Source organism: Rissa tridactyla, chromosome 5, assembly GCF_028500815.1.
Source record: "Rissa tridactyla isolate bRisTri1 chromosome 5, bRisTri1.patW.cur.20221130, whole genome shotgun sequence".
NCBI classification, from domain to species: Eukaryota; Metazoa; Chordata; class Aves; order Charadriiformes; family Laridae; genus Rissa; species Rissa tridactyla.
Window position 1 is genome coordinate 31,313,171 of NC_071470.1, and position 27,189 is coordinate 31,340,359.

At 35.5% G+C, this 27,189-nt stretch overlaps 1 protein-coding gene across 4 annotated transcripts in view; it reads right to left on the reverse strand.

Annotated features, from left to right (window-relative positions):
• Positions 1–1,474: 1,474 nt before the first annotated feature.
• Positions 1,475–27,189, reverse strand: part of GRK4 (G protein-coupled receptor kinase 4) — a 41,335-nt gene continuing 15,620 nt past the window's right edge. The window contains exons 5-16 of one of the 4 annotated variants that reach the window (XM_054202807.1): positions 26,600–26,700; positions 25,166–25,258; positions 23,720–23,783; positions 22,803–22,943; positions 19,859–20,049; positions 14,612–14,649; positions 12,275–12,364; positions 11,534–11,742; positions 10,599–10,736; positions 9,839–9,976; positions 7,537–7,659; positions 1,475–6,006 (exon numbers count right to left, since the gene is read on the reverse strand). In XM_054202807.1, coding sequence (XP_054058782.1) covers positions 5,953–6,006; positions 7,537–7,659; positions 9,839–9,976; positions 10,599–10,736; positions 11,534–11,742; positions 12,275–12,364; positions 14,612–14,649; positions 19,859–20,049; positions 22,803–22,943; positions 23,720–23,783; positions 25,166–25,258; positions 26,600–26,700 — 1,380 coding nt within the window. In that variant the 3' untranslated portion in view covers positions 1,475–5,952. Of the gene's footprint in view, positions 6,007–7,536; positions 7,660–9,838; positions 9,977–10,026; positions 10,193–10,590; positions 10,737–11,533; positions 11,743–12,274; positions 12,365–14,611; positions 14,650–19,858; positions 20,050–22,802; positions 22,944–23,719; positions 23,784–25,165; positions 25,259–26,599; positions 26,701–27,189 lie in introns of those variants that run through there. The other 3 variants (XM_054202809.1, XR_008466587.1, XM_054202808.1) reach the window with 3 other exon arrangements.

Below are 27,189 nucleotides of genomic sequence, written 5' to 3' on the forward strand. Positions count from 1 at the left end.
TGCATAGTCTCTCTCTCCCTTGATGGCAGTGGTCCAGAGAACTCCCTTGCCCTGGTGCCGGACACCTGAGCCCTTCTCTTCCTCCCTAAGCCTCAGCACTCGCCGTGTCCAACATCTGCTGCCCACTGCTGGGAGTGCACAGCTTCCTGCTGATAGAATGGTCTGACCATAATTCTTATATATCTTATATTAGCATTGGGATCGATACTGGTTCTTTAGTATTATTGTTAATTATTTAGTCTTATCTTATTAAATCTACTTATATTTCAACCTTTGTGTTTCCTTGCTTTCCCCGATTCCCCTTTCCGGATGGGAAGGGGTCATCAGATGATAGAATAATTGTCTTAATGACAATAAATTGTTATAGGTTTTCTCAAACCGTAACACATTGTTACCACAAAGAAAAATAAAGTCACAACCTCAATGGAACAACAGTGAATCTTAAAAGGTTATATGTAATTTAGTGGTTGACAGTGAATTAATCTCAACCTCTGGGAGAAAAAGAAAAGAAGAAACACGCTTTTACCGTGTCTTTAAGACAGACATGGACATCATGAACGTGCACACGCAGGCTACCTAGGCATGTACCTAACACACAGGTTACCTCTTGACTTAAAGCTTTTAAGAACACGTTGGACAAGCACATCAAGAATATTTTTTGCCGTGTCTTGAAGTCACACTTAGGCCGTCATTTCTGCATTTCCACAAACAATTCAGCAGAGAATTGGTACTGCTTAATCCAGTCAACTTCATAAGACTGCTGGCCCACATAGTTCAACATATGAACAGATAATCTGCAATATGCCGTATCATGGTTATATTATTCACTTATAAAGTGAAGTTAGAGTCACTTAATTTGAAGCTGTTTAGTATAGTAATTGAGTGCTTAGCCCTTCAAATCATGTCATAAAATTACAGTGAAAGCCTCTCCATAAATAGGGCAAAATGTTGAAAATCCAAGCAGCTTACTGTTGAAAAGTATTTGACAGACACACCCCCCCACCACCACCACCATAAATCCAACTGACAACAAGGCATAAATTCTCTCAAGGTCTCAAGGAGATTGAAGTCCAGTTAGTTTCCTTTGGCGACAGTAGAAAATTCAATATGCAGGATAAGGCTAATGATGAGTAGAGCTACAGCTACTATTGCCCAATCTTGCATTCACAGTGTCATCACAGTAACTGTGTTCGTGAAAAACAGCCCATCCCAGTAATTCTGTCTTTTCACACAGAAATTTACGTAGAAATCAAGATTCAGACCATGAGATAAGGTATCAGTTGAGCAAATACAACAGAGCTAGGGCACTTTTTCCTGGATCTGACAATCTCACATTGGTAAAGAATTTACAGCATGCGATACGCATTCTCTGCGTCAACAAATTGCAAAATTATTTTTTTTTTAATTACAATTTCTCTTTTATCTATCCCGGCTACCACAACAGACATGGTAAATAAATCACATTAAACAGTAATACATGTGGTTGAGATATGTGGCAGTGTTTTGCTTTTATTTCAGGAATAACGATGCAGGAACATCCGGGAAAACAGCTCATACAAGAACAGTTCAGTGGTTTGGAGATACTGGAACTAACACATCACATTTAACAGTCAGCTTCGCTATACTTGGAAAGAATTCTGGTGTTTTGGACACATGTGGGACATGAGAAAAAGCTACCTACGTCTCATGTGCAAAACTTAAGTTACACCATAAGAACAATTATGAAATAAAAAAGAATTATACATTCAGCAGAAGAGACATCATCACCAAAATGAGCCAGGCAGGTAATCAGAGTAAACATAAATTTAGCTTAAAGATGCTTTCCATTAATTTTTTAATTTTAATTCTATTTTTGAGTACTTCCTAAAGAGAAGTATTTTCTGAAAATCTATACCAAAGTGAAGGTGATAATTCCAATGTTAAATTAGTGTAATACTAAATTGTAAACCAAAGCAAAATAATATTACTTCTATTGACTTATTTTAGTAACTTGTAAACAATATTCTTCATTTGTACAAATGGCAATGAGAAGTTTCTTACATCATGATTGTTTGAAAAATAATTGAATTACATTCTAAAAATGGAATTTTAGTTTTTTAACTAGCTTCTATCATTGATTTCTCAAAGTAGACATAATTTTATTCTGAAATGCAGATAATCCTCTTTCATAATCCAAAACCTTTTAATCTGTTGTTTTAAGAATGCTTTGGAAACAAAAAGACATATAACATCTATTAATAGCTAAGATTTGTCAATAGCGCTCTCTTTGTTACGGAAATACCACAGGTTTTTTCCTATTTATTATTATACAGTCATTATTTTTAAGTGTTCGTTTTTTCAACTGAGACTGTTTTGTTGTTTTTATAATCCAGAAACATAATGCCATCTCTGTTACGAACACTACACCTCTGGAAAAAAAAAAAAAGCGGACTTTTTTTTTTATAGAAAGAACAACCCTGAGGCATGAAGATTCTATTCTGTTGGTCACAATATTCAAAAGCATTAAATAAACCAATAAGATACTGGTACATTGTTTCACAGTTTCTGAGTTTTGAGCTAAATATATAGATTCACGAGGTATGCAAAAGCAGACATTAAGACTTACATACACAAATGCTTGGAAACACAAGCCACAGAAAAGGAGGGTTGATCTCATGCAAGGACCTCCACAGAATTCCATAGATCTTTCCATATCTTGCACCAGTAGAACAAAGCAGTCAGGCTGCTGGATCGTCTCACTGCTATTAAAGCCTTCTAGCACATGGACCTACAATCTGAATTCATGGAGGTGTAATAAAGTCATACTGAATGACAAGAATTAACATTGGCTTTTCTTTTTATTTTAAAAAACAGCTTAATGGAAATAAAAGACATAATCAGTAAACACAACCTTCTGCCTTCCCCCTTCTTTGTCTCAATTCTGTCCTACAAAAATCAAGGGCAAAGTTCATATTAAGTTTTTCACACCACAATATTTTGCTTTCAGGTGCTCTCCCCTCTCCTTGCCCTTTCCCCTGCTTCAAGTTACTAATATTCCAGTAAAGACATTTAACCAATGTTAGTCACCTTAAACAGCATAACATCTTAATCTCCAAGTACTGTACAAGGAGAGTTAGGTTGATCCTTCCAGTTTCTTGTCTTTTCTAGTTCATTAGGGGATTCAAATTAGAAAATATCTAGTCATCATTATGTGGTTATAGTTCTAGCCAAACGGGCCAAATTTATAGTAGAAAAATGCCATCTTGAGCATACTGGGGAGAAAAAAAAAAAAGAGAAAAAAAAATAAAAACCCATCCCAAACCCAATAGAATTTAGGTCCTAATCCTGCACACGTGCAGTTACTCCAAAACAATTAAATAATATTATTCAGAATGTAAGAAAAAACTTGTGAAATGAAACCAAATAAAACCAAACATTCATAACCAAACTTCATAAAACCAAACAAATCCTCCATTGTTTTTGCATGGTTGCGAGTTCCTTGTCCAAAGAAGCGGACGTATAAATAACCACTTCTTAGGAACAATTTCCCTTTTCTCTCATCTAGACTTTTTTCTTCACAGATTCCTGGAGACTGTGTATTAAATCTCAGCACTCCAAAATAGAGAAGCTGATTTTATTTATTAAGATCCTTTCCCCCTTCAATATGGAAAGAAAATTTGAAATACATGGTAAACAGAGTTTCAGATTTTTTTTATTTATTAAAGCCAATTCCTATATTTTCTTCATAAAAATTACTCAGCTTGTGTCCATGGTATTCTTGCCCAAATTTCAAGTTGCTCTAAGCAGGCATTAAATCCAGACTGTCACCCCATATGTCTTGTGTTAATACAGTCACTTTTGCTTCAGAACAGCAAACCTAAGATCTTAAAAAAATGAGAGCCCTTAATCAGAGAAACATGATCACTTCTCCAACCAGGTACATATTTATAAAACACTTTTGTTACTTCCCTATTTTTCCATTCCCATCTTTTTAGAGTCCTTCTATTATTGTGGTATATAATAAAGAGGGACAGGTCAGACAGTGCCAGCTCGTTGTCTCACACATAATGGTTCCAGCCAACACCCTTATTTCAGATATTTCTCTTTCTGTCAAGCTTCCCATCCCTTCACTGTTGCATCAGACTGTCTTCCAGTAATTCACTCAAACTATCCCTCTGACAGTTTCTCCCTTTGTACTTTCTATGGCAGTCATTTTGCTGTCCTCTGCTGTTTCAGGCATCAGGAAAAATGCACTGAAAACACAGGAATAAAGTCTCATTCCTCATTTCTGTGGCACAGTAGCCAAGAGGAACAATTTCAGATAGACACCAGCTCAGCCCCAGTAGGATTCTGTAATGCACTGGTTTTCACAACTTTTTTCAAATTCTAACCCATTAAAACATTTGTCAGTAGAGACAAAATACTGTGACTTAAAACCTGATGACAGGCTTGAGTATCAAATGTATCTTGTGAGTTTCTCAGAAGCAGCTTAAGTTTCTTTCAGTGGGTCTGGGGATCACAAGCAGAAACCTATTTGAGGTAGAGGGATATTCCATTGCTCTGTGTGTACAATACAAGTGTGATCTGGTTGGTGCTGTAGAAATTTGAGAGGAAAAAAAAAAAAAGCATGCTCAGTGGAGATCAATCTTCAGAATACAGAACAAAATATCTAACACAAGTCATGTCTCCAACTCCAAGAGCATTCCATTATATTTCAAGTCCCTTACTCAAATTTTGAAAACAGAAAGGGCTTTTAATGAAATATGTTCCCTAAATTCATTCGCATACGCAGATTAATAGTTTTACTGGAACCTTTACAAAATAAAAAGGAAATCTGGCATACTTGAGTCCAGAAGAACGGAAGTTTGACAACCTTTCAAGCAGCTGGAAGCAGTTTTACTAATGAACATCAGGTAATCGTAACTAAAACTTCAATACCAGCTCCACAACTGCACTAAGCAATCATTAAAGCCAGGCTTTAATGTGTATGTTTTTAAAGGTCGTAAGGAAAGATTATTTATATAATTAAATGTGATACTTAATACTACTTTGTCCTTCCCCTCAGTGGCAGTGATGCAACATTGCATATTACAACATAATGAGCAGAGAAGAGGTTAGTAAGAGCCACTGCTTTGTTTTTTATCCCATTATAAAACTGTAACATCCTACATGGAGTTGTAAACAATTTCATTTACAGAAAAACATAAAAAAGTGTCGCCACAGGTAAAAAAAAAATCCTTTTAGTAAGGACAGCAAAATACTCAACATACAGTTGTAAAATTTTGGCATGGGTCTACTTGCATGGTCCATGCCAAGAAACTGCATGGAGATGATGTGAAAGATGGGAGAAAGGAGAAGAATGGGGTAATACAGTTTGTTACAGGATTAAGCTAAATGTTCAGAATTCTCTATATATAGAAATACAGAAAGACATTCTGCAGAGCCAGATAGTAAAGAGCAATTCATAATAGCTAGCCACAGTGCACTGAATTCCTTTTTTTCCTCAGCAGTTGCTTGAGAGATACATTAGGTAATAGCACTGCCATGCTGCCAGTTAATACCAGAATTATGAAATTTATCAGTACAGGAATTTTTACTGTTAAGAAAACTGCTAATAAAGATTCTAATGAGCAAGAAGGGTTTTACCAGGAGCATACAAAGTCAAATTACATTGATGCCATAGATATTATCTCCGTGCTTTAAAATCCTTTCAGTATTTCTACATTCATTCCACTGGAAAAAAAAAAAGTAAAAATCAAGATAAATCAAATACATACAGAAACACACTCACTCAAATGGCACTCATTGCTTTTTGTACAATTAAGCTTTAGTGAAAATATACATCTTAAAACAAATGAAGTACAAATGTACAAAAATCCTTGAACTCAGATAAAAAATATATATAATACACTTTGCTACAGAGATATAAAACATTTAAAGTTTGCTCATCCTTTATGATGAGAGTAAAATGATTTAAAGTCTGGAGGACTCCTGCTCATCATCACTGCAATCAGATTTAAAGCAGACCTGCAAGAGAAGACAGAGACAATTGAGTTGCAGAACTCACACTGTTGTTGGTTTGTGTGTTTTATGGGGCACAGAAAGGCTGAGGTGGGGGGGGGATGTGGCTCTTTTTCCAGCACGTTTTAGTCCATACTAACTAAATGCTTTGGGAATATCAAATGAAACCACAACCCAACCCCAAATCTCAAGTCATTAAAGTTTCATTTAACCTTAAGATCTTTCCTTCTTTTAACTTCACAGGACAATTAACTGCAGTCTTATTACTTCAAAACCAACTGAAGGCTCTCAAGCCATTTTTTTTTTTTTTGGACTCTCTCAATACATAGAACCATATCTCGGGACAGTGTGAATCCTGCTGATTCAGCTCGTAAAGACTACAGTAATACACAAGCTTTAACTTCAGATATGTGAGATTATTAGTACACTTAGCCATTCCTTCTCTCCATTACTGTAAGTGGGGGAAAAGTGAATTTGAAAAGGTGAACTAAAAATGACAGTACTATTATACATTCCATTAGCATTGTACCATTTGAGAGAGGTGAATTACCAGCTGATGACAAAAAAGATCATCATGCAATTTTAATACATGGCCCTGTTGTGGCTACTTAATGATGTGCTCCTAGCAATTTTAAAATTCCATTTCTGCCTGAAAGCAAAAGTAATTTTGCAGAAGTGTTCTCTACTGGAGTATACTCATGCTTCTCAATATAATTCCACTCTAAGTGCGGACATACTGAGCAAGCAGAATTGCATACAGCGTCTTCAACTCAAAACCTTTCACATGACCTATAAACAAGCACAATATGCCAGGTGTCTTTTAGGTGGTAAATACTTAATTCATATACCTCTACATGTTTACTAAAGAGTAGAAGTTATGTCTGTAAGAAAGGGCTGTGCATTATCAGAAGCTATTAAAAGATACATTATGTTGTTGTTTCGGTAAAGGCATTAAACTTCCTAAGATATTTTAACACTTGTTTTGTGATGCTTCTTCACACTCATTCATTTAGGGCACATTTTTACTTATTTATTTAATATACTGCAATAATTCATCGGGAGCCCAGCTTTCTAAAGGAGCGAGTCCTAGAGTTGCATTGTTCCACCACACTAATTTCTGAGTTCATTAGTCGATTTTATTTAAGTTTTTACAGAGGGGACCTCAGTTATCTCTGAAGTCATCTCCCCAGAAGTCTTTATAAAAACTGGCAAAATACTTAAGGAGCAAGACCAAATCTTTAGGAAAGAAAGGTCTATAGCACAGCTGTTAACAGCTCACACTACCTTTTCCCCAGGTAACAGCTAGCAGACACTAGAGGAAGACAGAATGCTGAGGGAGGAAAAACTCCTGGAGTTATAGGGATTGCTACAGCTTCTGAAATGCGGTGCAGGGGCATAGCCATAATAAACCAGATTTAAGTAGTTTCAGTATTCAATGAACAACTTGGTTTTCCTGTCACAAAATAATATAAAAAATGGAATGGATGTTAAGGTCTTACTGGTAATTTTCTCATGAAAGAAAATAAATACCCTTACCTCTCCACTAAAAAGTCTGTGAAAGAAGCCTCTCTTTGGTTTAGGAGACCTCTCTCTGTCGGGTGACACAGTACCATCAGTTTCATATGCATTGATATCTTCAAAGCATCCCGTTTCAATCATCTTTAAAACATACGAAATATAAATGAAATATCCATACAAGCCTTTCAAACATGTTCCATGTGTTATCTATTAATTCTGACTGGGTACTCCTAACAAACTTACAAATTCATCAGCAAACTACACCACTCGCAGAGCTCCATGAAGGAAGGCACATTAACTCTCCTTGTGCATTCAGTGAACTAAAAAAAAAGCAGTGAGAGCACTATCATGCAGGTAAGCACTCAGATGCTCCCTTGCTTTGGTAAGGCATTTCTTCTGCCCATCATGAAATAAGCACAAGTTTTTAGAACCAGAAATTGGTTTTCCTTTCATCTATTCTGCTCATTTCAGAGCAGTCTAGCCTAACAAATATAGTATCTCTATACCCTGGACTGAACTTTGTTAATAAACATGACATTGAGTAGGAGAAATGATTAATCTATGCAGAATATTAGTACCTGAATAGCATTAGGGGGACAAACTGCACTGTTGGGGAAAAAAGCAGATGATGTCTGACCACAGTAACTTAAACATCATTCTGGTGTTTTGGGCAACCGCCTATCAAAACACAACTAACCTATAGTATAATTAGAAATAAGGCAATGAGATAGAGAAGGTAATACTTCATGGAAAAAAAAAAAAAAAAGAAGCTATAATGAAGATAGGTCTCTGGAGAGAAGCCAGGGATTTCTGAAATAATCTGTGTTTGTCTACACAGAAAACAAAAGAATTAAAAACACAATTACTGGGTGCAGAAAGGGCAGCAGAAAGAGTAAATGCCAAAGGGTAAAACAGACATGGTCAGAAGGAGGAGAGTGGTTAATGACCACATGTAGTTGGCATTTTTCAGTGAGTGTCACTGATACACATCTATCATAATGGGAACGCAACCAAACGAGCATACCTTGTAGGAAGAGAGAGGGCATAAAGAAGAATAAGAAGAAATGCGGTCTGCTTTTGTTGTAAACCATGACATTAGGTAAATTAAGGGAGGGGAGGAGGAATTCTGAACAGATGAGAGCAAAGATTTGAGTGAAAGCTCAATAACATGAATTAAAAGAAAAAATAAGCACAAATGCAAAATGAAATCTGCACAGTTACTCCTTGAAGAGAAGGAATTACCATCATCAGAATTCCACAACTGCTTTAAATTTTATCCCCCCATGTGGGGTTAGAGTTATTAAGCTGCAGTGCATTTCTTAATGACTGGATCATATTCTGAAGTTCAGAATCACAACATAGCACAGGAAATATTTATTTCTCCAACAGCCTAAGGTTCACTGCTTCTTAGTGAAGACTTTCTGTGTCAAATGACACCTTTCAAATCTCCTTCTCAATGAAATGCAAAAAAAAGCAAAAGGGTAACAAAAGGGAATGTACTTTTCCCTCTACCTTGTTCAGAAATTGCAGATCTTTTGTGTTCAAGCTTTAAATGAAATCTAAAAAATTTTACCAAGACAAAAACTACACTACTAGAATTCAAGACAATACTAATTTCAAAATGTTATGAACATCTTCTAATAGGAGGAAGGCATTCATAACAACAACTATAATCGTTCTAGTTGTAGTAACTAGAATTGTTATTGAGTGCTCTAAAATAATGAAGATTTGAATTTCCTAAATATAGACTGAACTGCATGCAGAGGTAGCAAAATTCTAGTATTCTATGCAGAATACTAGACTACTCATTCACTAGGCAGATGAAAAAGCTTTAAGAGAAAGTCTGACTCAACCAATGTTGAATTGTTTGCTTTGAAGCCTTAGAAAAGGTGAAATCTGCAGTATCACCTGGATACTATTGATATACAGGCATGATACACAAATAGCTTGCACTGCACCCATTTGCTTTTCCATACTTCGAATGGCATTCTATCCCTCTCCTATGCACAGCAATATTGAATAACATGTGACAGAAGAACAAGGAAAATGTGGTGATACTGTTGCTAAATACTGTTCTGTAGGCTGTATCTATGATGACAAGATGCCAGATGCTATTTATGCAAATTTACCATAGATCTCAATTTTTAGCAAGTTGTTTTATGTTTTGGGAAAAACTTTTTTCTGAAGCCTCTCAGCAAAGAAGTCTAAAGCAGAAACTTCTTGCATCTCAAAGAGAAAGTTAATACTATAATTATATCTCTTATTAAATCTTCTATATTGCTGTGTTAAAGAAAATAATCTTTTATGAAATATACAATACCTCATTTTGCCAAGGGATTGAGACACAACCCGTAACAAATTTGGAATAGAAGTCATCATCTGTAGTATCCAGGTTCACTCCTTTTACTGTTGAGAACTGCTCTATGTCCAGGACATCTTTACAATATACGGCACGTGGCTGCAGTACAATACAAGATTGCTTCATTAAGGTGTTGGTTCGGCTGTGTGTGTGTGTGTGTGTGCGTGATTTTGATTGTTTTCTTTCCTAGATGAGCAAATGGGAAGTAAAATGTCTGCAATTTTACATTTCACATTGTTGATCACCACATTACACTATACTACAAAACAGACGTGTAAAAACTTGTCATAAGGCATCTGAGCAATTCCACTCATCCTGCAAGTAACAGAAAAGAAATAGCAAAACCAGAAACAGCACGCAAATTCTCTGGATTTCTTAATGGTTGTCATAATTCACTCATTTTCTGTCACCCTCCTTTCAACTCTAGAGTAATTTCTTCAAAGCTAATCTTCATTTGTTCAGCATCTAAGCCAGGGAAGTAGAGTTTTAAGGGCTAAGAAATCAGCTACGAAGTTCCCTAGAGCAATACCACTATTCCAAATTGTTCTGTGATCTCAGATGAAATGTCATAAAACAACTAGCCATCAATAGCTACAATGGCATTCTCCTGCCCATTTAACTAACTTTTTAAGTTTTCTTTGGAGTTCACGTAATTGCTGACACAGAATTATGACAGTTCTTGCCTTTTTAGATACTAATCAAATCTGTCTCACCTACTTACATCTGGCAAGAACGGAGGTTCTAACATGTTAGCTTCCAGCCTCTTGAAGTTAATATTCTTGAAAATAGGATGTTGCTTTACAATAGCAGCTCCATCTTCAGTGCAACCCAGTCGTTCCCCTGGATTTTTAGCAAGTAACTGCAAAGATACGGAAAAAAAGGCTGATCCAGCAATATAATCCCACAATAAATAAAAGAATAAAATCTATATGCAATGTCTTTCAATAAATTTGTCACTTGGCCTTTTATTAGATGAAACTTATCATGGTATCAAAATGAACTGGAAATCCAAACTACAACATTCTGGGAGCAAAAAGATTTTCAGTAGACAAAAGAATCCCTGAAAGCAGATCATGTGAAGATTATACCCAAAGTTATACGAAAATATTTTAATTGATGCCATGCTAAATAGATTTTACAGACTTGGTAGTAGACTTTACTTTCAGGAAATAAAGACTTACTTTTTTTTCCCAGCAGGCTTAAGTAATGCACATATTTTGCATAAACTACTAAAGAAGACTTGTGAAGCTTTCTGTATAGATGTGTTTTTTCTTAAATTTAAGAACACGCAAAATAAAAAGAAGCCGTTGTCTTGAACAGACTCTTTTAGGCAAGGAAACTAGTATACTACTCTGTATCAAAGTTGAGCATGCTACTGTATTCTGCCTATAATTACACGCGGTCTGAGAAGTACTGAACTTTCCATTCACGTCGTGAAAAATACGCGTATGCAACCTTCCTTCATCTTGAAAAAAATTTTGAATTCTCGAAGTTTGATAATTGAACAATCCATGGACAATTACAAACTTCCATCTGAACTAAAGAAAGATTTAAGAATCCAGCTTTGAAAAATTTTCAATAGAAGATGTTAAAGTAGTTCATCTCTTATAAAGGATTAGAAATTTAATTTTCAAACCTCTACGTCTCTTCACCCACCATCCTGCAGATGGATTTTGCCTCCTCTGAGAACTTGTCTGAATATGTTTCCTGGTCTTCCTTTACTCTCCGGTCAATCTCATCCCGTTTGACCCTTTCCTTATGCTTCCTGAATGGAGACTGTCCTTCAATCATTTCATAAATCAAGCACCCAAGACCCCACCAATCTGGGCTGAATGTGTACTTTTCGTTTTTGAGCACTTCTGGAGCTACAAAACAAAAACAAAGAAATACCCACGACAATTCAATTTACATTAACTAATTAAATATTGAAAAAACTCTCAAGCACTCTTTCGACTTTGTGCAGGGATCTTTGTGTAACTCTTCTGCACTTTGAAGAAATGATAATTTCTACAGTGAAGACTCTCTTTATATCCAAGAGAAGCACTTCAGTTCTTTAACACTTAAGATCAGTGTTGTTTACAAACTAAGAATGAATTTTTTCCAAAGCGTGGAAAGAGATGTGTTATCATAGTAATCTGTCTGCTTACCTGTGACTCAGAAAAAAATCAGGTGCTTTCTTAAAAGTTCTACCTAAGGCTAGAATTTCCAGAGTTAAATTTTCGAGTTTATCAGTAGACTTATAATTGGCTACTAACATCTACCACCACATAACCTTTCTTCCCATAAAATGTCTAGTAACTAATCCAGACCAAATATAGTTCTTTGGACAAGTCATTCATATATTCACAGAAGCAAATTTTCTGGTAAAACATAATTAGCAAAGGATACTTTACATACCCATGTAACCAACAGTCCCCACCCGTCCTCGGACAGTTTCTCCTTCTGGAATCTGCACAGCTAATCCAAGATCTGAAATTCTGATATGTCCTATTTATGTTAAAATAAATTACACATAGTCAGCAAATAATGAAATATCGCCACTTTTAAAACAAAAAAATTCTGTAGCATACCTCATCAAAAAAGCCACCCCAAAACATCAAAACATTCATATATATTCATGCTAAGGTTATTTAGCTTATCTAGAAAGGAGTGATTTATTATTCAACCCTCTCTTAAATAGGTAATGGAAGAGAGGCACATATCTAATTGATTTCCTGAAGGTCGTATAAAAAAATTGTTGTTAAGTTCTCTAATTCCTAGCTTTGGCATAGGCTGCTACTCTAGGACAAACAGAAATGATGACCACTCGTTTCAAATTCTGTATGTACGCATCAGACATTTGAATTCTTCAGTTCTGCGTTCCCTCCACAAACACTTAGCTTTCTGACTTCCTAACAAAACATCAGAATTTACTCCATTTATTCCAAAAACTGTAGCCTGTACTGAGACATCAGGTTTTCCTCTAACAAAGTACCCTTATAATGCTAAGCATAAGTACACTGGAATTGCTATCCCCACTCCCATCCCAAAAGAAAAGTAGGCTAGCCATAACCTACTTCGAATTATTTATATTTTAGCATGTTAGTTCAATATCAGGACCTCCCCATCTCACAAATCAGTCTAACGTAGATAACTTCAGCTTCTATTTCATTTTATAAGCCAATTTCTTAAGCTGACTACCTTTCCTATTACACATGGCATTTACACTATTAATGTAGAATTAGTCTAGAGGAAGACTATGATTTGTCACAAACAACACTGCTCAGATGGGGAAACAGCCTAAGAAGGGCAACAGGAATAAGTTCATCCCACGCTCCCTTACGTTCCCATGGACAGATATAGGTTCTTTGCTGGACAGACTCAACAGCAAATGATTCAAGACAATGCAAGTCAAGAATTGTATTGACATGTTTCTCATTTAAAAATATATAATGTACTTTCTTAATAAAAATATAAAAGGCTAGACAGAAGAAAGGACTATTTCATTTTCTTAATGTCCTTTGTGCATATATTCTCTGTCATTCAAAAAGCTCTAAAGCATCAATGTTAGTTAAAAGCATATTAATTTCTTATTTACATGTGATAGATAATCAAGGGGTGGGGAGAAAGAGTGGAGGAATTCATGTGCCACTCATACTGGTTGGAAATAACTAAATGCTCTTGAGCAGCAAATGCTATTTTAAATACACTCAGATGCTCTTCTGTTCCCTGACATCTGATGAACCCCTTTTCAAGTGCAGGATCTGAGCTCCTGAAGCGATTTTCTAATTAGTCGCCTCTGCTCTCTGGAACAAGATCAGAATATCCCTGGCAGAGAGAAAGCATTCTAGTGCAGTCCTTCAAGGCCACATTTTTCCTCAAAGAAGCCTTCAGCTTTCGCAAGACATTGCTGGAGAGAAAAATTAAAGAATGCATTTGATGTCTAGCAAAGCTTTAGCTCTTGGAAAGTGACTTCTCCCAAGTGTCACCTTTTTAGAAATTTCAGTCAGAACATGCTGACTTTAAAAAAAAAAAATAAATTGTACTAATGACTTCAAAAACAGTTTTTCCATAACAAAAATACTCAGCAATTACAAGAACAAACTGGTAATATTCATCCACAGCTTAGAAGAAGGTAATTGCTGCACATGTTCTACAGTGAATGCAAAAGACTGATAAATTTTATACAAAGCCATTAAAGAAAATTAATTTGGCTTTTGAAAAACAAAAACCTACAAACATTTCTTTATATTGTTTGTATTTCCTTGATTCCTTCCAGCCACGTATGCATCAGGGACCATCAGACCTGTTTTAGTTGAAGTGTTAAAGCAGAAATGCTTCAGATTTCTTTTCTTCTTTATTGCTTAATTACAGTTTACTAAGTAAAATTCTGGCCCCACATCTAACAAAGCATGTTTCCATAATCAAAGAAAAGACAGAAAGAGAAAAAAAATCCATTAAAAAGTTTTAGCCATCTTAAATCAAGGAATGGGGGAGAAGGAGGAGCAAAAGACAAAAAGTAGCCATTTTAAGGTGGGGAACTGACCCCCCCCAAACATCATCATCATTGTCCCCTAAAACCCCAGTATTTTCCCCTACTTTCTAAAAGGCAAAGGCAGTTTTTGCTTTACTAATTAAAGTTAACATTTGTCAGTCAGGTGCCCTTTTATTGTGAAGAAGTCCCTTTGATTTCTGGCACAGTATTAATTAGATTTGTAATGCCTACTTTCAAAATTAATTTTAATATTTACTTACCACAGTCATCAAGGAGTATATTCTCAGGCTTCAAGTCTCTACAAATTAAACAGAATAGAAATGTGAATTATACAAAGGCAAAATTATTAGCCATCTTCAAGTGCAAGTGAGGCAACATAAGATTCCTTGGTTCTGGTTAAAGCGATTTTTCGAGTTTCCACCTATACACAAAAAAAGTTGTGAAGTTGAGGACCTATACTACAATTAGTTTAATCATAGAACTCTTGAGATCCATTTTTCCCAACTCTCTAAGACATTTTTATTAACAACAGGAATTAATATTTCACAGATGAGAAGTTTTCTCTACACTAAAATCCTGATATAAAAAATTACCAACTTACACCTGAATTTGTGCTCATAAGTGAAAGATATTTCTCCGGAGAGTATCAGCCATACAAGTGCACAATGCTAAAACACATCAGTGCTTGCTGCAGTTTGACGCTGATTCCTTGCTATATTCCATCCCAGGGTATCAAATTATCAACAGAGAGTAATACCCCCAAAACTAATACCCTGCTTACTGTAAGGGGGTTAGACTAGATGACCTTTAAAGGTCCCTTCCAACCCAACACATTCTATGATTCTGTGAAAACTAAGTATAGGCTTAATATCATCCATTCAAACTCCATTTCATTAATTTGGATATGCAGCTTCTAAAGGTTACTAACACTTGTATCTAGTTAGGATTCTTTGCAAACAACTTTCTAAGAGTCTCTACTACTTTCCCGTAAACATCAAAGTTTTACGTGAAACATTTTTTAGCTATTAAATGCTAGCAAGACTCAGGAAAATAGCAAGAAGGACAATTAATTCAGTGTTGCAATTCTGAAATTTATAGGCATCTTGTACATTTTTACTTTAAGAACAAAAGAAGAAACTCAATGGGATATTTGCATTTCCTCCCCCAAGGAAAATCTGGGGAGTCACTGAAGCTGAATCAGAAGCTGTTCAGAGGTTACTACTAGGATTTATCCTCTAGCAGATCCTACTAAGAACATAAATATTTTTATATATTATTTATATGCACAGAATACATTTTAAAAACATATAATATATATAATTGTGATATGCATCAGCAAGTATGTGGATAGCAATACAGTCTCTTAGATTTATTCCACCAGAAACATTGTAAGGCCAGAAATAGAAAAGCAAAAAATCAGTACTTGGCGAAAGATTCAGTTATTAATGGAATAGATTATTGAAAAAAATATGTACATATATGGATACATGTACAGTTGTGAGAAACAGTTATTCATACACAAGCAGAAAAAACTGAATAATGTAAAATAGGCAATTTTAGGAAGAATGACTCCAGAATTTACATTCAAAATGAGAGAAATATAAACACACATTTGTTCATCAAGAAATCTGTATGCTTTTTTTTTTTTCCCCAAATATTGATAAATTGATGCTCTGAAGTACATATATTCAGGCTAAAGTTTCATTATTTCATGAGATTAACTGTAGAAAGAAGTTCACAAGACACTTTCCTCCTAATACTTTTAGGTCTAGTCAGTCCCCATAATGTTAATCATTTGATATTAGCTATGAGATTACAATACCAGAGACATCAGGAGAGATCAGAGTAAAAACAAACAAAAAACAAAAAGCCCCACACCAGTACCAAAAAAGATAAAGAAAATTCAGCTCAAACTTTAGGTAGAAACTCATCTGCTTTAAAGCACATAATATATGCTCAGATTAACTCAAGTGAACACATTTAAAAAGCTCCATCTCCAAGAAGGCTGATTAAAGCCTAACCTAAAACTTAATACTTTCTAGCAACTCCTGCTGCTTAATAGAAGCTAATGCTGTTCTGATACGATATTGGTTGGTCAATAGTACAACTTGTTTCTAGCCAAAATTCCAGCTCGTTAATGCTATTAGTTTCTAGGCCTAGCAGTTTGCAAAGAATTCAGCTTTTGGATGCATTCAGCTATAAATTCTGTCTCTGGGGTGCTAGCTTTGGGGTATCAGCCTTCTTTCTCTTCCCTTCCTCCACCATGACAGAGGCCAAAGTCCCATTTTCTATTAGAATACACAGATGTTAGTCCTGCGCTGGGTAACAGGCTCAGAGCGAGAGGTAGCCATGCAATTCTAGCAACAGAGGCAGCACGTTTCCCTTAAGAAGCAGAGAAAGGTTGGAGGATTCCACAGCACACAAAACTAAGAGGTTCATTAAAAAGACTCAGAAATTATACAGATTTTAAATTGGACTAAACAAGCACTGGTCTATTTTTGCTATATCTTACACCAGCCTTCCTACATGGAAAATTTCTGCATAAAAATCCTTTAGGGGATTTCAATGTAAAGAAGTCTACCCTGAGCATAGGCGTGAGGCAGGCAAGGAGCTACTTGGTTTATCCACATCCAAAAACTTCAGCAGGTTTTTGAGCCTTCCAGGCACATTCAGTGTGCTGTGGGCACCTACATGAGTTTGTGAGGAAAATGTGAGGAAAATCCAAGCAGCTTATCTGATAAGAAACAACTACTATCCTTAAGGAGTCAGGAAAGACCCAGCAATTAAGTCTCTTCTGGAAAGCAGGCACTTGTTCCCCACTCCACTAAAAGTATTAGCAGACTTTTTTATGTAGCAGATGGATGAATAGCTCCACTACTGCCTGCTCCTGTCTGTTTGCTTATTTTTCTAATGTCAGCAACATATGGCAAGTTAGAGAGAGTTTCACAAGCTGCCATTGAACAAGCAAACTGGCTCAATTGCTGTCACCGGGCAGCATGGGGCCCTCCTTCCAGCTCTCCACCTGTTCTTTTAAGTCAGTGGGAACCCCACTAACAAAATTGTTACTGACTCCAGGCTCCTACAGACAGCACTAACGCCACTGCTTGAGATTCAGTAATAACTGGTATAAAGTCACATGAAACACACAATTAAAAAAAAAAATCATGTTAATGGAAAGTTAGGCCTAAGTTCTAAGTTTTCCACTTTATGAGGCATTTTTCTACTGATGGCAACACATCCCAAATATAATAAATTTATAATAAATTTTAACATGACCAACTTACATTAAAACTGCCATTCTAGAAGTGAACAAACTGACAAGAAGAACTGATTTTACTCCTATCTGCTGACACCCGTCTGCACTGAGGATTTCTATTTTCAGACGTTCTGAATTTCCCTTCTTCCACTGCCTCTACAGTACATTTTACTGTGAATATACAGAGGGATAGCCACAAAAACACATTCTCAAGAAAATATTTTACAACATTATGTTACAGAATTACAGTCTGCTTTAACAGTTAAAGCTATTTGTCTAAAAAGAGAGTTTTACACTCCTTTAAAGCTGGAAAACAAATAGATCTTGAGATATGGCAAAAAGAAAAAGAACTAGCTCCAATTTCAGAAATTCAGTGGTCCTACCAGTATTAAATGCTTTCAAAATGACAGCAAAATAATAAAAACATTCCTTCTATATTTTCTTGCCCTGGAGAGTGAAAAATACGAGTTAGCATAATTTGGAAAAATTGAATCAATGAAAATGTGCTTCATTATGTTGTACCCCCCCCAATAACATTAAGACTGGAGGTTGCCAGCACAACTTCTTTGGTGAGAATAAACTAATTATGGGAAATTTTCCCAAGCTTTCTGTTTCACTGATCATATATTACCACTGACAGCTGCTTAAATGACTTTCCATTAAAAATGCCCAATATACAATTTTGATCGTGTAACATATCACTGTAATTAGTGACATTCTGAGAACTTCCATGACCACCTGTTTTGGCTTCTTGACTTTAAAACTGTAAAATTTACAACTGCGCTCCTAAATGCATGACACAAAAAGAAACACACATAGAAAAAAACTAATCAAGACCATCAGGAAAAAAACTATTAGCAAAAGAAAAGAATCAAGACTTTCTTCTACAAAAAGTTTGTCATTTGATGTTAAAAACACAGGGATGAAAGTGATTCTACAGAGAGTGTAAAATTTTCCAAGCGTTTTCTAGTTTTAGTACTCAAGCACAGTTGAACTGACATGGTATAATTAGAGTATCTTTTTGTCTGTTTACATACTGGGCAGGAACTACTTTAGTATGCCCTATAGTGAATTGTTTAAGTAACGCCTTCAGGTATTATGATTAAATTTAAGCCCTTCTTTTTCCACCGAGCATACAAATTATTCAGTTACTAACACATAGACAGGTAACTGTCTCTTGGTCCTTCATTGTGTTATGAACAGAGGACTAAAAATAATTCCCATTCATTTAATTGATGCAATTTTACTCAGCGTTGGTTGGAAAGCTACTTTTTTTTCCTTGCTCATAATTTTAAGGCCACGCAAATGCCTAATAATTGGAAACTGATCATGTAATAACATAAAACAGCACAGATACATAGACAGCAAGACCACTCCAGAAGAAACCACAACCACTGCAAAATCTGGAATTACAGACAGAGAACACTAGGATTTGATATTATGTGTTTGAAGGTCGTCTTGTAGGCAAATAGCTAACAAGTTCAGCTTAAACACAAGGGCTGTGGGGTTTTTTGTTGGTTTTGTTTGGGTTTTGTTGTTGTTGTTTTGTATTTTAAACAATTAGTTTTGTTTTCCTGGGCAACATGAAATGACTGACTTGTAGCTGATCCATATGAGGAAAATGATGAGCAAAACCATTCATCCTTGCTTCCCTCCCACACACATGCCAAAACACACTGAGTAACATTGCAAGATTGGCCAAATTCTTTAGGGAACCACATACAACCACCAGCATAAGCCTGATTTATTCTGTGGTTCTGCCACTTTCTGCTGTGTGTACGTTAGTTTTCCATATCAGGAAGGGAAAAGAGTAAGACTTATTATTATTATGTTAAAGTTATGCAAGATTGTACTTTAAATCTTCCTTGAAAACAAGTGGTACTTGGTGTTACACACCAGAAATAAGAAGGAAGAGTTCTTGGTCCACCACCAAGTTCATTTTGCTTGTTCTGTAACATTAATGCGTGCCAGGAGTTAAATGATGTATGTACAGAAACTGCAAAGAGCATAAGGTCATACAGTATCAATTACAATGCACGAGGCTTCCGACAGTTTCATTAATACAAAAGCAATAAAGAGTTTATTGGAGGAACCTGAAATAAAAACAGAATACAATCCCTAGAACAGTTCCTAAAATAACTTTTACTGTGAAGTTGAAGTCTAAACTTGTTTTAGTAGAAAACAATTAATACATTCAATGCTGAACAGACATGGAAAATTCAAGGTACAAGTGACTGTAGATGACACTCACCTGTAAACAATTCTCTCCTTCTGCAAATCCTCCAGACCACAGCACAGTTCTGCAGCATAGAAAATAGCTCTTTCTTCATCAAAGCCAGGATTTCCCATGTTATATATGTGAAACTTCAAATCCCCTCCATTCATTATGGTTAATACTAAACACAGGGCATCTTTCGTCTCATATGTATAGGATAAACTAACCTAAAAATGGGGCAGGGGGAGAAGACGACCATTATTCATTCATAAACCCCAACACAATTCACAGGTCTTTTTCCCCTACCCCCCAATACAAGCAACATATGAATCTTTTTTTAAAACAAAAAAATAACAAAACAGCCAAGTAGAGAATCGCTCCTGTCCGGTACTTGAAGACAGAAAGGAATTCAGACTAATTTGCAGGTACACATAAACCCTACATCACTATACAAAAGTTTAGTGACATATCTGTTTAGATACCATAGAGCTACAGCCAGACAATAGATTTATTGATGATGCCCCTCAGCTGCACGTTATCTATATTAATCTTTGTAATGACAGTGTGCACATATACCTTATTTTATTAATACCTCAGGAATTATGCATTGTCAAACCAACTTCCCGAACTTCTACAAGACTCAAAGCTGCCCTACATTAAAGAAACCTAAAAAGTTATTTAAGATCAGACATCTAGTTTCTATTCCTCCCTCTGCCTCCCCAAATAACTGCATATTTCCCTGGCATAGAACTTGTCAACAGTAAAGACTTAGTATAGCTCTTCATAGTCTTTCTTCTCACTGTATTTGGAATGAGGTACTGATAGGGAAGGAAGAACACCTTTTTTTTTTTTTCCTTCAGGTTTTATGTAAATGTTTTTAAAGTGCATTTTTAGTTTTACAGTAGTCTTGTGAATTTAAAGAAAAACAGTATTATATACTGCAAAATTTGACATATGCTGTTTCAGTTACAAACTTAATTTGAATAGAAGAAGCCATGCTATGCTGATGATCATCTGGCAGGATCTTCAAAATTACCTACAAATATTAACTAGCTTGTACTGAAAGCAATGGGATTTAAACATACTTCTCTAACATAAACTACGTATAAAGTAGGTAAAAATCAGTAGGATTTTTTGACTCAATAAATGTATTTTTAAATGCAGTACATGTACATTGAGGCCGTAACTCAATAATAAGTCCAAACTCTTCCTTCAGAAGCATAAATCCAACACTAAATAATAAAACAAAATAAATACACAAATCAGTACTTAGGGCAAGAGTGGCAGTTTTAAACTGACCTGCCAAGCTATTAATGACTTCACTTGTGACACAGGCACGACAAATTATCTGCCCGCTTCCAACCCCGTAATACTGCAGAACCTAGATCTAGATCTTCTCTGTCGCATCAAAATAACATTGGACAGCAAGAGAAAAATAACTTATGCTAAATCCTATAAAATAATTTCAAATTCAACTTTGATCAATTTTTAATTTATAATATTTGCATATCTTGAAAAAATATTATTCAAAAATGGAAGGTTTACTTTTATCTCACATATCTCTAACTAATTTCTGGATCAATTCAGCTAATTTCTGTATTCAATTTCAATCAATTCAAAGCCCCAAGCCTTGTGAGAAAATAACATTAGCATATTTATACAAAAACGTTATTTATAATAATTTAAAATACATTAATGTATCTGGACAGTAGGGTCTTAATTTTTGTTTTAGCTGGCAGTACTCGACAGGGGCTTTTTAAATAAAGCTTATCAGAAAATACATACATATTTTATACATCCATATATATTTGTTTATATATAACTTCCACTACCCTCTAACACAGGTACTTTAAAATCCTCACTGAACAGCAATACAAAATTTATCGGTAAATGGATTTAAAACCAAAACAAAATGCATTTAAAATTAAAATTTAAAATTACAACAATTCAATGAAAAAAGATAAACATTACCTGGGGAAAGGTTTACCTGGTATATCGTTCTATCATTCTACCATATGATTTGATCATTCTAAGTTATTTCACTGCTTAGTAATTAGAGCTACTAACAGACTATAATTTATGTGGTAGTATCAGGCTGAAGTACTAAGATTTTCATTCCGTGGAATTTCTATCAAAAAATTGTGTTAATTGTTTCACATCCGAGATATCTCTTTAGGCCTTAATATACAGCAAAGCAAGATAACTAACCTAAATCGATACACTAGTCAAATTTCATCTTTAGCTTGAAATGTATAAGCAATACAGTAATGAATGCTATGAAAACTCTATATAAAAGATACAAAAAGATATAAAAACTCTATTATTAAAAGTCACAGAAATGAAGGATATGCAACTTCTAATGGCAATTAAATGGCAGACTCTCATGAAGTCACCCATTTATGAATAACCTCCGAAAATGAAATTAGAAATCAGCATTAATTATAAGAAAACACATGTATGGGAGGGAAGAAAGGGGTAAGAGAAGAAAACAGAGAGCAATGCATTGGAAGAGAAGACAGAGAAAAGAAACAGAAGGAGAAAATAGGATGGAATAAAGTATATGGAATATCCTCTTTATTAAACACAGGCAAACATACTCAGTCAGGCTGCAGCAGAAATAGAATTTAAGTGATTATTCAAGTCTGAGTACTACAGAATAATCTAGTCACCTTTCAATAGAGGACAAAGATTCAGTGGCATCAGCATGCTGAAAAACAACCTACTGTTTTGGTTGTAAGTGAGAAATAAAGCCAGCAGACTAAAACCAGTTCAATACTGGATAAAAAAAGCCCTCTGCACAGAACTACTCACAATCACACACAAAACACACATATTATTATACCAAAAATTTATCTCAGCAGTCATGCATTCTCTAAATCAATTGAAAAATGTCTAGTGCCCACAAGCTCCTGGAAGAGACTGAAATGAAGCAAACAAAGCAACACAAACTTCAGAGAAGAGATCAGAAGTAGATACTTACTACAAACCTACTGTTCACTTTTTCTAGAATTCTTTTTTCATTCAGAGCCATTGATTCTCCTTTTCTCTTCTTTATTCTCTTTTTTTCTAGCTTTTTACAAGCATACATTTTTCCTGTTGCCCGTACTTGACAGGCACACACCTAAAAAAGAAGGGAGGTGTGTCAGAGATGCCAGGGTATTTTTAGGAATTTTTTTAAAGAAGATAAAATTTTATTTTCTTTTTTTCACTCTGGAATGCTCTCAGAAAATGAAGGTCTGTGAGCTTCAATACAGAGCTTTCACCTATGAAACAACTTTGAAGGGTCACAAAAGCTGTAACAGAAGTAGAAAAAGTGATTACACAGGAGCAAACCTATTTTTGTTGGGGTTGAATAGTTCAGTAAAACTGTGGATCTTGTGTTGGTGAGAAACCTGACTGTGGTAACAGTGTATGTCTAGGCAAGCAGGACAGAGGACAAACATCCATGCCATAATCACCCAGGAGAAAGATAATGGTAATTTAGTAATCCGCTTCCCCTTCAATATAAGGCTCTGGTTAAAGAATGTAGGTGGAAAGAAACCCCAATGAATTATAAACAGAATGAATACAATCTATAGATTTTCCTGTCAGGTTCATGAATATTCTACATAATAATTAAGTAGAAACTACATTCCCATTGCCAAATGAAATTTATAAACAGAAGCAACTGTTCTTAATAAGTGGAAGTTTTCTCCAACTTCGTGCATGACCTACAATACTGAAACTATCACATTAAAAGAAAACAGTTTGGATTGACGACAGTCTGCCAGGTGATGTGTCAAATGTAGATTGTTAAGAGTCAAGAGTTAAAAAGCTGCTCCTTGCTCCTCCTCTGTATTAACCTTTTTTTTTTTTTGCCTTAAGGATTGCCTCACAGGAAGATACTTCTGTACTCACCTCTCCAAATCCACCTTTGCCTAGTACTCGGTAATGCCTAAATGTGTGTTTGGTTACTGGTTGCCTGATTAACAAAAAGAAACAATTACTGCAACAGGAATGACAAGAGTTAGTAATCCCCTCCCCACCCTGAGGTCTGTCTTTATTTTCTCCTTCCTGTTCTATGACATCTGACTGAACAACAGCTGCCTTAACCTCATGAAGACAGCATTATAATAAGCTGAATTTCAAATGAAAGGAGTGCTCTGATTAGAAACATTGGCTCCCTCATGTGGTCATCAGACATTCACAATAGCAGGAAGAAAAGCTAATCAATTAGGCCCTGTGCTGTTTACGGTTAGAGCCTTATCTGCTTTCATCAACGGTCAATTTATCACCTCCAGTTGTCCCCCTTAGTTGCCAGATGTTGACATATAGCAGGCTGCGTTTCAATGAGATCATGCTTACAATGCATTTAAAAGGTACACGATTTCTCATCTTGCTTTGCTGTTTCACTTTTTCAAAAAAGAAAGAGTTGTGGTATGCAACAGCAGTTCACCAGCCGAATTGTTAAGGTATTGATGTAGTGGAAGAGGAAGAGATAACAAGAGGCAGTAAAGGTGTCAGCCATTCTATGCTAAAAACACTCCTAATCACGTATCAGAGCAGGGCTACTTCATGGTGGTAGGTTTGGTTGTGTTTTTTTTTTCTTTTAAAAGAGCATTCATTGTTAATGCAGTTTTGTTCTCAGGACAAAAAAATGGAGGTTCATTTGGTAAAGAATTTTATTTAACTGTTTGAGTAACTTCCCTAGTTCTCTTTCTGGCTTTTGTTACTAATTTGGTCAAATAAAGGCACTGGATAATTGGAATTTACCATTAAATTAATGCTCAAGCCCTTAATGTTTGAATATGTGATCACGATACCCAGCAGTGCCGAATTAGAATCAGTTTGTACCAATTTCAGCCTTCTGAAAAAGTTTGGTGACTCGGTTAGTACTGATTTAAAAGCCCAAACTAGATTCTGATATATACAAATCTTGCAGTCTTGTAATTACTACATCTGTGTCTGATCCACCCTAAAAAACTGATTAGTTACCCATAACCAGTGGGTTATAAAACTAGATTATCTGCTTATTAACCACTAATTAGACCAAGTCTGAAACTAAAGGATGATAGCATTTCCAAGAGAGATTGTTATCCCACTGCACACTTGACAGACAAACATATATCCATATGATATATGAAATTTGCATTTACCTAATACAAATTTACCACTTAAAGACTCCCGGACAGGGATGTTCTCTCGCTGTCCCATCAACATCATCCTCTGCATCTTTTCTTTCAGATTATAATTCTTAGACAAGCAGCTTCATTCATTAGGGCTTTACAGCATTTCTAGCATAAGAAGCAGAACTGGCCACAAAGTAAAGCAAAATTATAATGCAAACATTATAAATAAACTTACTTTTCCAACCATTTCCACTGTAAAAAACGGGAAAAATACACACTTTCTTGGTAAGCTTCAAAAGGTCTTCTGCTTAGGTATTCATGGACAATTCTAGCAACAGGAAAATAAAATCAATCTTATACTGGAAAAACTGACAAAGGAGGAGGTGCTATCAATATTTAAAATACAATTAAACATATTAATGAAGCTGTAGGCAGAAAAACATTGTCATTGCACTCTACAATGGTTTTAACCTGGACGTCTCACAAAGTGAATGCCTTTCACAGGCTCCTGTCAAGACACCAGTGAATGCCAAACTACTGTTACTTATTGTAACGAGAAAGTTTGACCTCGGCACTCTCATTAGGTGTCTTCAAGGCCCCCTAAACATCAGCCTCTCAGCAGCTATGCAATGCATGTGTCACCCCACAAATATGACCTCTGAAAGATATTTACAGGAAAATATCTACAAGTTTTCATACATTCTTTGGAGACTGGTAAGTAAAATTTTATTCTAGGATTTGAAATTGAAATACCAAATGCCATATCCAACCTGAACACCAGGTACCGTATCATTCCCCTTATACTAAACAAACCAAGGTTGGGGTGCAGGGAAGGAAAATAACTCATTCAAACTGTATTAAGACATTAATTGGACAGAGGAAAGGAGATGACCTACATGGCAGATCCTCCATTTGAGACATGTTTTACTAGGTGTTCTCACACATCCCTTTCAATCTTATAATCTCAGGTTGTTATAAAGTATGCTTATTTTTGTTGCCAGGGAGATGACCCAAGCAGTGACAAAACGTGTTGTAATCCTTCAGACATGATCAAGCACGCCTTGAAGAACCAGTAATATTAGAAACATAAGGGCTTTAGAAAGACATGCAACACTGGTAAACACGAACCATCCCTCCAAGACAAGCCTTCTCTGCTGCTGCTGTGTGAAATATCCCTTCATGACTTCAGAACAAAACCAACTTGTATTTGCGTTTGTGTGAACTATCACAATCGATCCTCTAACCAGCTATCTCAATGGAACATTAACTGTTGGCCTCAGTTCAACCCGTTATCAAGAACTATAAATTGTGTAACATTGTTCAGAATCCTTTCAAGCTCCAATTTATAACTTTGTATTTTTCTAAGTACCTTCATCATGGAAGAGGAGTCACTCAAAAGGTAAGAACATAATAAAGAAAAATACCATTCCAACTTAAACAATTTTGTGCACAAATAGCATTGAAGAAAAAGCTCTGCAAAAGTCAAACATCTACATCACATCTGAAGGAAACCTAATCCTTTAATAAATCTGTTCCAAACTTCTTACCTACACTCATGTTTCAGAGACCAAATGCTCCTGAGTGTAATAACTTAATTTTTCATTTCTCTCAGAAACACATGAATTTCTCTTGTGGTACTCAAATTTAGCACTATTCATTTTTAGCTTACCTAGTACAGTCCATAAAAAGATCCTTAGAAGGGTTCTTTTCCAGTCTTGCTTTACATTCATTTACTGTTTCCTGAGGTATTTCTGGTAAGTGTGCTGCAGACTTGACATCATTAAAAAAAAAGGGGGGGGGGCAACAATGAAAGAAATCTTGTAAATCAATAGAATGAGTAAAAGTTCTGTATTAAAAGTAAAATGAAATCTGCTAATACAGAAAAGGGAAGAAATGGTTTGGCTTAAGAGAAAACCAAGAAAGTCACGTTCAGGCAAAATTTTTATTTGTTCCCTGTTACAGAAAAATGCACTGAGAGCAATTGCAGTTATTTACTATTTCAGTATCTGGGGAAATAAACTTGGCACTAAGTCAAATTTATTTTTCTTTCCATAAGCCTACCACCACAAAACCAAGTTATCTATTTGGTTTGCCAGGATGGAAGAAAGGTGAAACAAACACACACAATTTGGGAAACCATTTCAAACCAGACCAAAGAAATATCTTTTTTTTTATTTTTGCAAAAAACGTATGTGGCTTATGGTAGTTCCAAAGAAATCATCAGAACAGATGTGGCAAATTTGGAGGCTATCTGCTTTT